At 43.3% G+C, this 14,367-nt stretch overlaps 1 protein-coding gene across 11 annotated transcripts in view; it reads right to left on the bottom strand.

The window, feature by feature from the left end:
- The window catches only part of FGGY (FGGY carbohydrate kinase domain containing), a 433,138-nt gene that overhangs the window by 99,958 nt on the left and 318,813 nt on the right, over positions 1-14,367 (bottom strand). For all 11 annotated transcript variants that reach the window (XM_053575373.1, XM_053575374.1, XM_053575375.1 and 8 more), the window contains one exon: positions 9,466-9,613. In XM_053575373.1, the coding sequence (XP_053431348.1) occupies positions 9,466-9,613 (148 nt within the window). The remainder of the gene's footprint in view (positions 1-9,465; positions 9,614-14,367) is intronic.

Raw genomic sequence — 14,367 nt, 5'->3', positions numbered from 1 at the left:
GTCAGGCCATGAGAACAGGAAAGCCAGCATGATGTTTTTTCCTATATTTCTAGAAACCAGAAATCTGGTTTCATTAATGGTGGCTTTAATCTGGACAGCCCAGTAAATCTGTTCAGTTACTTATTATTGCTGACACTGAGTATTACTGAAAAGAGATATTCTTAGACAATAGAAAATAACATGAGTAAGCAAAATGATGTTAAAATTGCTGAGGCATTTGGGGATGGGGTTAAATTAGCATGGGGTGACAGGGTCCATGGAGTTAAGAAACAGACAAAAGCCATTGGTTGACATTGAGGTTGACTCACTGGGGACTGAAGGCAGATCTGCTGAGGGACAGTCTCAGGTCTCTGTGACTCCGTAGCCATGATTATTTATTCTACCATGTAACTCAGCTTTGTTTTGAGGTCATTTTAAGGACTGGTCAAGTTTCTTAACTTGTTTAACATTTTAAGAGCTTAACTTAAGCTCTTAAGTTAAGAGCTTATTTGGCTTCAGATATTTGTCTGTAATTAAGATATTTGTATCTGTAATTCAGATATTTGTCTGTAATTAAGACCCTTCAGATATTTGTCTGTGCCCACCTGTGTTTGTCCCCTCCCCTCTGTTAGCACACAGAGCCGGTCATCAGGAAGCATGGCTTTCTGGCTGCAGCCTGCTGCCACGTGGCCCTCTCTGGACGTTGCTCTTCTGCCTCCACAGGTCATTTAAGGAGGCCAAGTTTACTATTTGTTGTGTAGACACATTTCATGACTTTCCTATGTCCAATTTTCTTTACATCATGACCCCCTTTTATTAGCAGAACTAGAGCACGTCAAGTAGCTATGAAAATAAAGCTCAGGTCCTCCCATTGACATCACAAAAATATTCAAAAATGCCCAGGTGCAGTCGCTTAAGCTTGTAATCCTAGCACTCTGGGAGGCTGAGGTAGGAGGATTCCGTATCTCAGGAGTTTGAGACCAGCCTGAGCAAGAGCGAGACCATGACTCTACTAAAAATAGAAAAAGTAGCTGCGCATTGTGGTGGGCACCTGTAGTCCCAGCTACTCGGGAGGCTGAGGCAAGAGGATTGCTTGAGCCCAGGAGTTTGAGGTTGCTGTGAGCTGTGATGCCATGGTACTCTACCCAGGGTGACGGAGTGAGACTCTGTCTCAAAAAAAAAAAAATTAAAACAATCTTTGTAAAATTAATCACAATATGGCGGTAGTTTAAGTCTTCAAGTTTCTGAAGCCAGCTGGACTGCTCTACTATCATGTAGCCACCCGTGCTTATACCTTGCATTGTTCCTGGCCTCCATTATGAATTCCCCACCTTAATTTATTTTATTTATTTATTTTTTATTAAATCATAACTGTATACATTGATATGATCATGGGGCATCATACACTCGCTTCATAGACCATTTGACACATTTTTATCACAGTGGTTAAGATAGCCTTTCCAGCATTATCTCAGTTACTGTGCCAAAACCTTTACATTCTACATCTACCAAGTTTCGCAAATACCCCTGTAAGATGCACCACAGGTGTGATCCCACCAATCCCCCTCCCTCTACCCACCCCCCCCTTTCCCACTTCCCCCTATTGTTAAGTTGTAACTGGGTTATAGCTTTCATGTGAGAGCCCCAAATTAGCTTCCTAGTAGGGCTGAGTACATTGGGTACTTTTTCTTCCATTCTTGAGATACTTTACTAAGAAGAGTATGTTCCAGCTCCATCCATGTAAACATGAAAGAGGTAAAGTCTCCATCTTTCTTTAAGGCTGCATAGTATTCCATGGTATACATATACCACAATTTATTAATCCATTCGTGGATCGATGGGCACTTGGGCTTTTTCCATGACTTAGCTATTATGAATTGGGCTGCAATAAACATTCTGGTACAAATATCTTTGTTATGTTGTGATTTTTGGTCTTCTGGGTATATGCCCAGCAGAGGAATTACAGGATTGAATGGCAGATCTATTTTTAGATCTCTGAGTGTTCTCCATATATCTTTCCAAAAGGAATGTATTAATTTGCATTCCCACCAGCAGTGCAGAAGTGTTCCCTTTTCTCCGCATCCACGCCAACATCTCTGGTCTTGAGATTTTGTGATATAGGCTAGTCTCATTGGAGTTAGATGATATCTCAAAGTAGTTTTGATTTGCATTTCTCTGATGATTAAAGATGATGAGCATTTTTTCATATGTCTGAAGGCCGTGCGCCTGTCTTCTTCAGAGAAGTTTCTCTACAAGTCCCTTGCCCAGCCTGCGATGGGATCCCTTGTTTTTTTCTTGCTGATGCGTTTGAGTTCTCTGTGGATTCTGGTTATTAAACCTTTGTCAGAGATATACCCTGCAAATATCTTCTCCCATTCTGAGGGCTGTCTGCTTGCTTTGCTTACTGTGTTCTTAGCTGTGCAGAAGCTTTTTAGTTTGATCAAGTCCCAGTAGTGTATTTTTGAAGCTGCTTCAATTGCCCGGGGGGTTCTCCTCATGAAATACTCACCCAGACCAATTTCTTCAAGGGTTTTCCCTGCATTCTCCTCTAGTATTTTTATAGTTTCATGTCTTAAGTTTAAATCTTTAATCCAATGAGAGTCTATCTTAGTTAATGGTGAACGGTGTGGGTCCAATTTCAGTCTTCTGCAGGTTGCCAGCCAGTTCACCCAGCACCATTTGTTAAATAGGGAATCTTTTCCCCACTGAATGTTTTTAATTGGCTTGTCAAAAATCAAATAGCGGTAAGTAGCTGGATTCATCTCTTGGTTCTCTATTCTGTTCCAGATATCTACTTCTCTGTTTTTGTGCCAATATCATGCTGTTTTGATCACTATCGATTTGTAGTAAAGTCTGAGGTCTGGTAGTGTGATTCCTCCTGTTTTGTTTTTATTTCTGAGTATTGTCTTGGCTATTCGAGGTTTTTTCTGATTCCATATAAAACGAAGTAATGTTTTTTCAAGATCTTTAAAATATGACAGTGGAGCTTTAATAGGGAGTGCATTGAAATTATATATTGCTTTGGGTAGTATGGACATTTTGATAATGTTGATTCTTCCTAGCCATGAGCATGGTATGTTTTTCCATTTGTTAACATTTTCAGCTATTTCTTTTCTTAGAGTTTCATAGTTCTCTTTATAGAGATCTTTCACGTCTTTTGTTAGGTAAATTCCCAAATATTTCATCTTCTTTGGCACTACTGTGAATGGGATAGAGTCCTTAACTGCTTTTTCAACTTGACTGTTGTTGGTGTATATAAAGGCTACCGATTTATGGATGTTGATTTTGTAACCTGAGACGCTGCTGTATTCCTTGATCACTTCTAGGAGTTTTGTAGTCGAGTCCCTAGTGTTTTCCAGATACACAATCATATCATCTGCGAAGAGCGAAAGTTTGATCTCTTCTGACCCTATATGGATACCCTTGATCGCCTTTTCTTCCCTAATTGCGGTGGCTAAAACTTCCATTACAATGTTGAAAAGCAATGGAGACAATGGGCACCCTTGTCTGGTTTCTGATCTGAGTGGAAATGATTCCAATTTAACTCCATTCAATATGATATTGGCTGTGGGTTTGCTGTAGATGGCCTCTATCAGTTTAAGGAAAGTCCCTTCCGGACCAATTTTCTTGAGTGTTCTGATCATGAAGCGATGCTGGATATTATCAAAAGCTTTTTCTGCATCAATTGAGAGAATCATATGGTCTTTGTTTTTTAATTTGTTTATGTGCTGAATTACATTTATAGATTTACGTATATTGAACCAGCCTTGACACCCTGGGATAAAACCAACTTGGTCATGATGTATAATTTGTTTGTTGTGTTGCTGGATTCTGTTTGTTAGGATCTTGTTGAATATTTTTGCATCTATATTCATTAGTGATATTGGTGTATAATTTTCTTTTCTTGTTGGGTCTTTTCCTGGTTTGGGGATCAGGGTGATGTTTGCTTCATAGAACGTGTTGGGTAGTCTTCCTTCTTTTTCTACATTTTGGAACAGGTTGAGTAATATAGGTACTAATTCCTCTTTAAAGGTTTGGTAGAATTCTGACGTGAAACCTTCTGGTCCTGGGCTTTTCTTTTTAGGGAGGTTTTGTATAGTTGATGCTATTTCTGAACTTGATATGGGTCTGTTCAACATTTCCACTTGATTCTGGTTAAGTCTTGGAACGTGGCGTGCTTCCAAGTATCGGTCAATTTCCTTCAGATTTTCATATTTCTGAGAATAAAGTTTCTTGTAATATTCATTAAGGATTTTTTGGATTTCTGATGAGTCTGTTGTTATTTTGTCTTTCTTGTTTCTGATTGATGAGATTAGAGATTTTACTCTTTTTTTCCTGATTAGGTTGGCCAGAGGTTTATCTATTTTATTGACCTTTTCAAAAAACCAACTTTTTGATTTATTGATCTGTTGTATTATTCTTTTGTTTTCAATTTCATTTAATTCTGCTCTAATTTTGGTTATTTCTTTTCTTCTACTGGGTTTGGGGTTGGAATGTTCTTCCTTTTCCAGTTGCTTGAGATGTCCCATTAAGTTGTTAACTTCCTCTCTTTCCGTTCTCTTGAGGAAGGCTTGCAGTGCTATAAATTTCCCTCTTAGAACTGCCTTTGCGGTGTCCCAGAGGTTCTGACAGTTTGTGTCTTCATTGTTGTTTTGTTCCAAAAAATTGGCGATTTCTTTCTTAATCTCATCTCTGACCCAGCTATCATTCAGCATAAGGTTATTTAACTTCCATGTTTTTGTATGAGTATTCAGATTCCTGTTGTTACTCAATTCAAGTTTTATTCCATGATGGTCCGAGAAGATGCATGTAATAATTTCTATTCCTTTAAATTTACTGAGGTTAGACTTGTGACCTAAAATGTGGTCAATTTTGGAGTAAGTTCCGTGGGCTGATGAGAAGTATGTGTATTCAGTTTTGTTGGGATGAAATGTTCTGTAGATGTCTGCTAAATCTAAATATTGGATGGTTAGGTTTAAATCTAAGATTTCTTTGCTCAGCTTCTTGCTGGAGGATCGATCCAATACTGTCAAGGGAGTGTTGAAATCTCCGACAATTATGGAGCTGGAGGAAATCAAGTTACTCATGTCTGTTAGAGTTTCTCTTATAAATTGAGGTGCATTCTGGTTGGGTGCATAGATATTAATAATTGAGATCTCATCATATTGAGCATTACCCTTAACAAATATGAAGTGACCATTCTTGTCCTTCCTTACTTTTGATGGTTTAAAGCCTACTGTATCTGCAAATAAAATTGCAACACCTGATTTTTTCTGATTACCATTTGCCTGAAATATGGATGAGCATCCTTTCACCCTGAGTCTGTATTTGTCTTTTAAGTTGAGATGTGACTCTTGTATGCAACAAATATCTGGCTTGAGTTTTTGTATCCAGTCAGCTAACCTATGCCTCTTTAGAGGACAGTTTAAGCCATTCACATTAATGGAGAGTATTGATAAGTCTGGTGGAATTTTAGGTATCGAGTTTTTCAAAGGTCCAGTGGACATTTTTAATCCTTTCGCCAGTGTGGAAGTTGGAGTTTGAGCCGAAGTTTCTGAGTGAGTTTACTTTTGTGGTATAGGATTGGGTTGGTCATTGTGGAGGACAGGACTGAGAATATCCTGAAGAGCTGGTTTACTTATGGCAAATTTTTTCAACATATGAATGTCATTGAAGTATTTGATTTCTCCATCATAGATGAAACTCAGTTTGGCTGGATACAAGATCCTGGGTTGAAAGTTATTTTGCTTTAGGAGATTAAAAGTTGATGACCACCCTCTTCTGGCTTGAAAAGTTTCAGCAGAGAGATCTGCAGTTATTCTAATATTCTTACCTTTGTACGTAATAGTTTTCTTTCGCCGGACTGCTTTGAGAATCTTCTCTTTCATGTTAACTTTAGTGAAGCTAATTATGATATGTCTGGGGGATGACTTATTGCGGTTGAATCGTGCTGGGGTTCTGAAGCTGTCTGCTATCTGAATTTCAGATTCTCTAGGCATGTCTAGAAAATTTTCTTTCATAATTTCATGCAGAAGGGCCTCTGTGCCCTTGGAGGCCACTTAATCGTTCTCAGAAATCCCGATAATTCTTATATTGCTTTTTTTCGAATTATCTGAGAGCTCTCTGAGTGAGTGATCCGTTTTTGCTCTCCTTTTCTCTTCCTCTTTGAGAGATTGGGAGTGTTCGAAGACTTTATCTTCAATGTGAGAAATCCTTTCTTCTGCTTGCTCCATTCTGTTGTTGAGGGATTCTACTGTATTTTTCATTATCTTTAAGGGCTGTAAATTCTTGCTTCAGTGTGTCTAAGTCTTTGGTGGTTTTGTCTTTAAATTCGTTAAATTCTTGAGACAACTTTTGAATTTCTCCTCGAATTCCTAATTCCATTTTATTAATCTTGTCTGCAATCCAAATTCTGAATTCGATTTCTGACATCTCAGCCAGTTGTTTATGAATGGGATCTTCAATCACATCTGCCGTATCTTTTCTTGGGGGGGTTGATCTATTCTCGTTATTCATGTTACCAGAGTTTTTCCGCTGATTCCGCCCCATGGTTATTTTACTCCCTTTGGTTTTTCCCCTGGGGCTTTATCGAGGGGCCGTACAGTGTTGTGGCCTGAGAAACTGGGGCCCTGTCTGGTGTGGTGGAGCAAAGTGGTTCTGTCTTGTTTTCAGCTGGTTTCTGTTCGATCCTATTGCAACTTCTACTCTGGCTTGAAGTCTCAGCTGTGTGGAAAAATCAGCAATTAAGTCACCCCGCCCGCCCACCTCTGGCCCCAGTTGGAAAAGGAGAATCAAACCTTCCTACAACTGCACACCCAGGGCACCGCCTGAAAAGTCCTCAGTCTATTAGCCCAGTTCAAAAGGTCCAAATCAACTGTCTCAGTTGGCACCTGTGTCGGGTGGGAGAGTTCAAGAGGTCTCTGGGAACTGGATCACAGGAGCCTGGTGACTCCTCTGACACGGCTCACCCCAGTGCAGCGTGGAGTCAGGAGGAGCCACTCAGCAAACAGAGCAGTCTGGGAAGTTTGATGTCTCCTTCCCCACTTTTCCCCTCCGTTGGACCCAGTCACTGGTATCTCTGCAGATGGCTAACCCAGTTGCCTGCAGTGAACAGACACTCCAGGGGTTTGTACCTGTCTGAATCGCAAGGAAGTCTGCCAGGCCCCAGCAGACTGCCGCTATCTAGCAGGAGGAGATAGGGCCTGACATCTTTGAGTGCTTGATGCAGGTGATGGGAAGGAGGTGTTCACTCAGGCTTAGCCCCGTCCCTGATGGATGCTGCTAACAGAACGGAACGGACAACTTTGCGGGGTTCTGTCTCTGTTCCTGCCGAAATCGCCTACAGAAGACGGGCTGTTCTGAGTTCAAACGTCTTTGCTGCTGGAGGTTTGTGTCCTCTTTGCTACTGGAGGTTTGCGTCCGATCACCTCTCTGGGTCGGCCCCGCCCTGGAAGCTTCCTGGGTTTGTGAGTAGTGTCAGGAAATCCCCTGCTCACCGGTGGCCTCCTCTGGTTGCCCAGGGAGACAGGGGGTGTGGCCTCAGAATATCCAGAAGTGAGCGTTCTTCCGTTAAAGAAAAAATGGCTGTTGATCTACCTCCAGGGAACTGCTGCTCTGGTGTGGGCACTCAGCCGACCCTTTTCTCCTGTCTCGCGCCCCAGAGTCAGCACTGAGCGGCTGCAGTTTATGCTGGGTCCACACCCCTCAAGAGATCCCCCAAGAATCCGAACTCTTGGGGGATAGGCCCCCAGACCCCGATTGGGAGTGGGGGGGAAGCTAGAGTTTCATTCAGTTTTACGCCCGCCTGGGGAGGGCTGTTGCACCGCACCACAGGGAAGTGCCGCCAAGGCTTGATTTCCCCTCAGCAGAGTGCCCTCTCCTTGCTCACGTGTCTCAGAGTCAGTGCTGACCGGACGCAGCTCGGGCACTGTGCACTCTCCTCGAGAAATCACCCAAGGATCCGAACTCCTGGGGGACAGGTCCCCAGACCCCGAGTGAGAGTGGGGGGGAAGCTAGAGTTTCATTCAGTTTTATGTCTGGCTGTATTGATGCATGGGGAGGGCTGCTGCACCGCACCACAGGGAAGTGCCGCCGAGGCGTGACTCCACCTCAGCCCGGTGCCCTCTCCTCACTCGCGTGCCTCAGAGTCAATGCTGACCAGTCGCAACTCTGGGACTGTCCACTCCCCTTGAGAAATCACTCAAGGATCCGAACTCCTGGGGGACAGGCCTCCAGACCTCAGTGCGCGGTAGGGGAGTGTTGGGGATTCAGGGTTGCCGGCAAAGGATTTTTAAAGTTGTATTCAGTTTTATGCCCGACAGGAGAACACCACAGCACCCCAGTAGGGGAGGTAGGTCCAGTTTTTAGAAGGTCTCTCCCATGGAGTGTAGTGGGAAGGCCTTTAATTTCTGCCCGCTTGTTTAATTGTGGGGCTCTTGAGCCGGTCCCATGGGGGAGGGGGACTCCCGTCCGCTTGGTGGTGGATTTGTACCTTTTGTTTGCATCCTTGTGATCACAGCTTGCCTCAGCGGTGTTGATGTGCATTCTTCAACCTTCTCTCTTGGTGAGGCTCAAGTCCACCAGGATACTTACTAAATTCCTGTCCCTTAACTCTCCTTCTGGACGGGAGCCTCTTTTGAAAGCTGGGTTCAGTCCGCCATCTTGTCTCCCTCCTACCTCCCCACCTTACTTTAGCCAACACTCTACTTCCTAACTTCTTGACATCTTCCTGGAGTCTGCACTTGTGGCTTATTTTCTCATCTGCAGCCTTGCCTGGGCTCTTCTCTAGCTGTAGCCCGCTTCGTCCATTCTTAAGCCTGATTCTCGATGGCCATACTGCTTCCAGACACCCAGTCTCGCCTCGTCACTGGCATCCTCTCTCAGCTTTTAAGGCCTTGAGCTTTCCCGCCTTGTTCATTCTCGGCCCACTCCAGGAAGGCCCAGAACCTCCACAGTGAAAGTGACCCTACAGGTTACTAAAAGCATAATTTGTTTTCTACGTTATAAATGGTATTTACTTTCGCCGAAGTTTGATCTGAACTTCTAATATTTTAGCATAGACTTTGAATAGCCCTGACTCAGAGCCTGGGCAGACATGTAGCCATGGCCAGCTAAACTGTGGGTGGTAATACTACCGATTTACTGGGCAACCTGAAGATGCAGTGGGAAAACACAACTTTATGAATGGACGTAAATACACAAACTGGGATGACTCTCCACCCTCTGTCCCTGCACGGGACAGAGAGAGAGCAGCCACAGAACACAGGAAGCGCTGCTTTCAACGCTCGGCAGGTTGGCTGAGAAACAATGAAAACTTCCAGCAGTCGCCGTGGGGAGCAACAACCACATTCCCAACAGCAACACATCCCCAAAGAGCTAGCAGGCTAGTGGCCTGTTTCATTTTTCCTTTCTCCTCACTCTACTTCTTCCAGACTCCGGGCCCTTTGGCCCACCTTCACCCATGAGCAAGGACTGGCTGTTACTTACCATGCCCTTTAGCGTCAGATCTGCTAAGGGAGACCGGTTACCATGGAAATCTGGCCAAACATGCAAATCAACAGTGAGGAAACCCACAGGCTGGGCCTTCTTAATCAGATCCAGGTGACTGTTCAAATATGCATATATGCTCTGGCATCTGGAAGAGAAGTGGATTTCATTTTTAAAAGGGGGGTTAGGATTGAGGAGCAAATTTTTCTGTAGAAAGAAACCCCAGGAAAGTAAGCAGGATCTCAAAACTTCAGCAAAGAAACTGTCCCACGGCCAGAGAAAGCTGTTTATTGTACTCTCGCCTCACACTGCACAATCACCAACAAGGGTGCCGTGTCTTAGTGGGAAGGGAAGTGGTGTGCAGTTGGAATACTGGATCCAGGAACAGCTTTACTCCTGGTAGGGGTATGACCCTGAGGAAGTTATTCCAACTCCCTGAACTATCCTCTTCTCATCTGCAAAAACAGATACCATGCATCTCTGTCCAACTTATCTCACAGGATTATCATGAAGATAGAGTATTCTGTAAGAGTACAACACTGTACCTACATAAACACTGTGTGACAATCAGGGTTCCTGATGTAATTACAATGGAGAAAGGGCAAATGCAGACAGATGTAAGTTCCCAGATGTGGGAGTTTGCTGAGGGAAGTGAATGAATACTATGAAAGGAATTAGGATCAGGGATTAGAGACTTGATTTCCTGCTAAAACCCACCAAATAACACTGTAAGTTTTTTCTCCTTTTTAACCCCCAGTCTATTCATGTGTAGAATGAGGGTGTCAGACCAGTTCTCTCATTCTTCGTATGCTCGGGTGAGAAGAAGACAGAAATTGATGAGGGGTCTGGGGACACTGCTGGGTTCAGACCTTGGTTCTGCCTGTGCTAGCCAGGTAACATGGGACAGTGAGTTAACCTCTCTGAACCCCAATTTTCCCATTTTTAAGTTGGATTTCATGATACCTATCTCACTGGGTTAAATCTTACTGCATGGTGCCAAGGTTAAAGCTGGTTAGCTTTCTACAGGTTCTGAACCAAAGATTCTAAAAGAAAGCGGGTGTTTCAGAGATTGGCATCTGTGTTACTTCCCACCGGGGTCCTTGGGACTTCTCTTTAAAGATTTAAAACACGGATTGAATAATGGCAGGAAAAAAGTATAGGAAATCAATGTCCAAGGATGGTTAGTATTTCAGATACTGAAGACATTATTTATTCTTTGAATTTTAAAAATGTTTTGAAAGTGAGGCTCAGCGATTTCAGCTTCTAGTTTGTGATGCCAGGAGGGCCCCTATGGTTCTTGTGAAGTTGTTGAAAGTTTTCTAAACTAAGTATAAGGAAACAAACAAGCAGAGCTGTGGTCTGTAAACTCTCTTTGTTTCCCATTACCACTGGAATTCCTTTATTAAACAAATTTTATATGGAAATTCAGTATGAAAAGCATAGAAAAACAAAACTGCGGTGGGAGCAGCAGAGTGTAAATGTCAGAGATGCAAGGGCACCCCCACCTACTAGCAGTCTGCTACTTCTTATTGTAACCCCTCATTCCCATCTGTAAAAATTCTTCTGCCTTAGCTCCTTTTAAGAGAAATAAGGTATGACTGGGAAAAGGCTCAGCAACCACGGCAATACCAGCTGCCACTCCCTGGGTACCTACGAGCCTTTCCACCACCATCGGATGAGAGGTATCGCTAAGGCCCCTTTACAGAGGATGCTCAAAGAGGTGAAAAGACAGGAATGAGTCCAAATTTAAATCCATTCTGATCCATTTGTACCCCTGATGGAAGCCACCAGGTCAGAAATTATTCATTAAAGCGCAACATTCCAACTGTTCTAGAATGAGTCTACTGTGGTTTTTAGGAAAGAACCCTCCCGTGCCTTCAAAGGGCCCATAACAACATATTGGGGTAGAATAGGATCACCCCCTAGTTTTCCATCCCCCGGCTCTCTCTGCTTCTGGTCCCACAAGAATGCCATTCACAATAGAAGCCCAGAGAACATCCTCGCTAGCCAGAAGCCAAGAGTCTGCACCAGTTCTAGCAAATTTCCACTTCACAATAGTATCACAGCTCTTAGAGCAAAAGGATTTTTTTTTTTTTTTTTTAAAGCACACATCTATAAATCTTTTCTTTCTGCCTCTCAAGGAATTTCAGAGAGGGCATTTGGTTTCAGGCATCTGGGTCAATAAGAATCTATAGTCCTAATTACTATTGATTTGTCATTGTCTCATTTACTGCAGGTCTTTGCAAACAGTGAGATTCATTTGGCCTCTACATATATGGTCACTCTTGCACTAATGAGGTCCCTGGGGGACGGGGTATGCTTATCCCTTTGACTTCTAACCTCCTCTCAGCTGTATGTTTATCCTTTGAATGCAGCCTCTTTCCTACATGTTTTTTCAATTATACCTTACCGTGCGTTATCTGAGTATATCATTCAAAATGAAATGCACTTGGAAGACATTAAAATAACTAATGCACATCATTATTCACATAAGTTTAACCTTGCATGATGCCTTTTTTGGTTCTGACTTTGTTTCATTTTGCATGTTTTATCAATTCTTTCTCAAATGGCAACCTGCCCTCTTCCTGCTAAGGAATCACATATGAACTGTGATCCCAAATGGATCACTCTCCTTCTCTCTCACAAGCCCCAGGCTAGTATGTCCTGTCTCACAGGAGAAATTCTTGCTGTCAGAGTCCCACTGGGTAGGATAGTGATTCACCATGTACCAGCGGGGTGATGAGGCACACTAAACCTCTCAGAGCCGATTTATTCTTTTGCAACTGGGGCTAATGCTGTCTACCTTATAGGCTGCTGCAAAGATTAAACATAGAGCCCTGAGCACTATGAAATGGAAGCTTATCCATAAACATACCCATAGGTTATAGGTTCCCTCTTCTTTGCCTTAGCTAGACTCTCATTTGTAAATTAAAAAAAAAAAAAATCAAGAGTCGGTGGAGATTTTTTTCAGAGCTTATTACTTAATCTAAACTGCAGACAGTACCCTTGGAATCCCTCCTCACCCTCTCCATAATCATTTAAGTCTTTGGATTCATAGGCTGCCCAGAAGTATGGTGACCATACTCTGAAACCACAAAGTCAGAACACATGGTTATAACAAAAGACATTTGTGCCCTTTCTTTGAGTAAGACAAAGTCTGGGGAAAGAAGCTTCCCTGTTGTGTGTGTCTAGCTCGTTGTTACCCCAGTGCAGCCTGCATTCTGCCTGCCCTTTCTACTACACCTGGTCCCACTGTGAGGAATGATATCTTCTTTATTCATAACAAAGGGCCCTTTTTTTTTGCATTTTACATCACTTCACCATTTCTTCCTCATTTGTTCTCTCTGTTTCTAAAGCGCTATACTCCCTGGATTTCCTTGCCTCTTTTCTGAGTCGTTCCCTCCTTTGCTTGTCCCTTCAGTATCTGAAATCTTCTACACTTCTGTCTTTGCCCTTTTCTTACCCTTTATCCGCCCTTCCCACCCTCTTCTCATGGTCCCAGTTACCATCTCCTGCTGAGGATGTCCCAATGCAGTGTCATCTCCTGCCATCTCCCCCTCACAAGTGCCAGTTCAAAGACTCAAACGTTCCTTAATTAAATTCCTCCTCTTGATGTTCAAAGGTAATTCAACTAAAAATTTCTAATAGGACATACATCCTCTTTCTGATGTACTTGCTCTTCCTTTGCTGATTTTGGTTTACTCAAAGCCAATGTCATTTAAGCGGTTGCCCGAGCAACCACTGGGAAGGCAGAGGCAGGGCGTGTGTCATTCTGGACTCCTCTCCTTCCCTCAGCTCCCAAATTTAATCTTTACCAGGACCTGCCAATTCATTCTTCTGAGTATCCCTGTGACTAGCAGCTCAACTGCTACTACTTTATTCATGTCACCTTCCAATACCTGGAATAGTGATCTGACCTCAGAATTTACTTCCCTGCTTATAATCTTAACTCCTCCAGTTAGGTTTTCTGCAGTCCTTCCTGAGTGATTCTTTTACATCGCAACTCTGATGACAGCTCCCACTTCTACCAAAAACCCTTCAATGGCTTCTCCTCACTGTCCTCTGGACAGAGCACACACTTCCTTGCCCATCATCAGCTCTTCTGCTCTTCACTGTGTTACACGTGTCTTCCGTTCCTCCTCCCCGAGTTGTTTGTGTTCTTGTATATTCTGAATATTAGTCCCTTGTCAGATGAATAGTTTGAAAATATTTTCATCCATCCTGCAGGTTGTTTATTCCCTCTTTTGATTGTGCCTGCACACACCGAGTTCTAACCACAGCAAACCACTCTCCATTTACATATGATGCATGCCTTAACCTCTGAATTTCCTCTACTTTGTTCCTTCTTGCCTTAAATTCTTCATCTTACCTTGTTTACATGGCTCACATCCATCATCACCCCAGACTCATCTCCAGAGGCCCGTGTTCCCACAGCAACCTACGCAGAGCACAGCCTTCACAGCCCCGTCCTCCCTCTGCTGCCCCAGCCTTCTAAGGGGAAAGGAAGAGAGACACTGGCATCTTCGAGCCCTCTCCAACATGGATGGCCATCTGTCCTCATCACCTAAATCAGGGGTCTGACAGAGGCTTCTTGCTCTTTGTTTTGGGAATAGAGAGACTTTCTACAGTGACACTGACTACATTATTTCCCAGATTAGAATCCAGCAACGACTAACCAATGTCCTTTGGATAAAATTGATTTTTTGCCATGGCTTAAAAGGCCCTGAATGACCATGCCTATCCTCCAACCTCGCGTTGCCGACTATGGTCTGTGGCCTAATCATCTGTTCCAGCCCCTTCCCCTGGAACACTCTTTCCTTCCACTAATCACATGGTTATGTTCTTTTTATCCGTACGGACCTGTCAGCCGTCAGTCAGGGTTTCCTGATGTTCTCTCACTGC

The sequence above is a fragment of the Nycticebus coucang genome, chromosome 22, assembly GCF_027406575.1.
Source record: "Nycticebus coucang isolate mNycCou1 chromosome 22, mNycCou1.pri, whole genome shotgun sequence".
Lineage (NCBI taxonomy): Eukaryota > Metazoa > Chordata > Mammalia > Primates > Lorisidae > Nycticebus > Nycticebus coucang.
The sequence above is the reverse complement of the archived record's forward strand: the minus strand, read 5'-3'. Positions and strand labels throughout refer to the sequence as shown.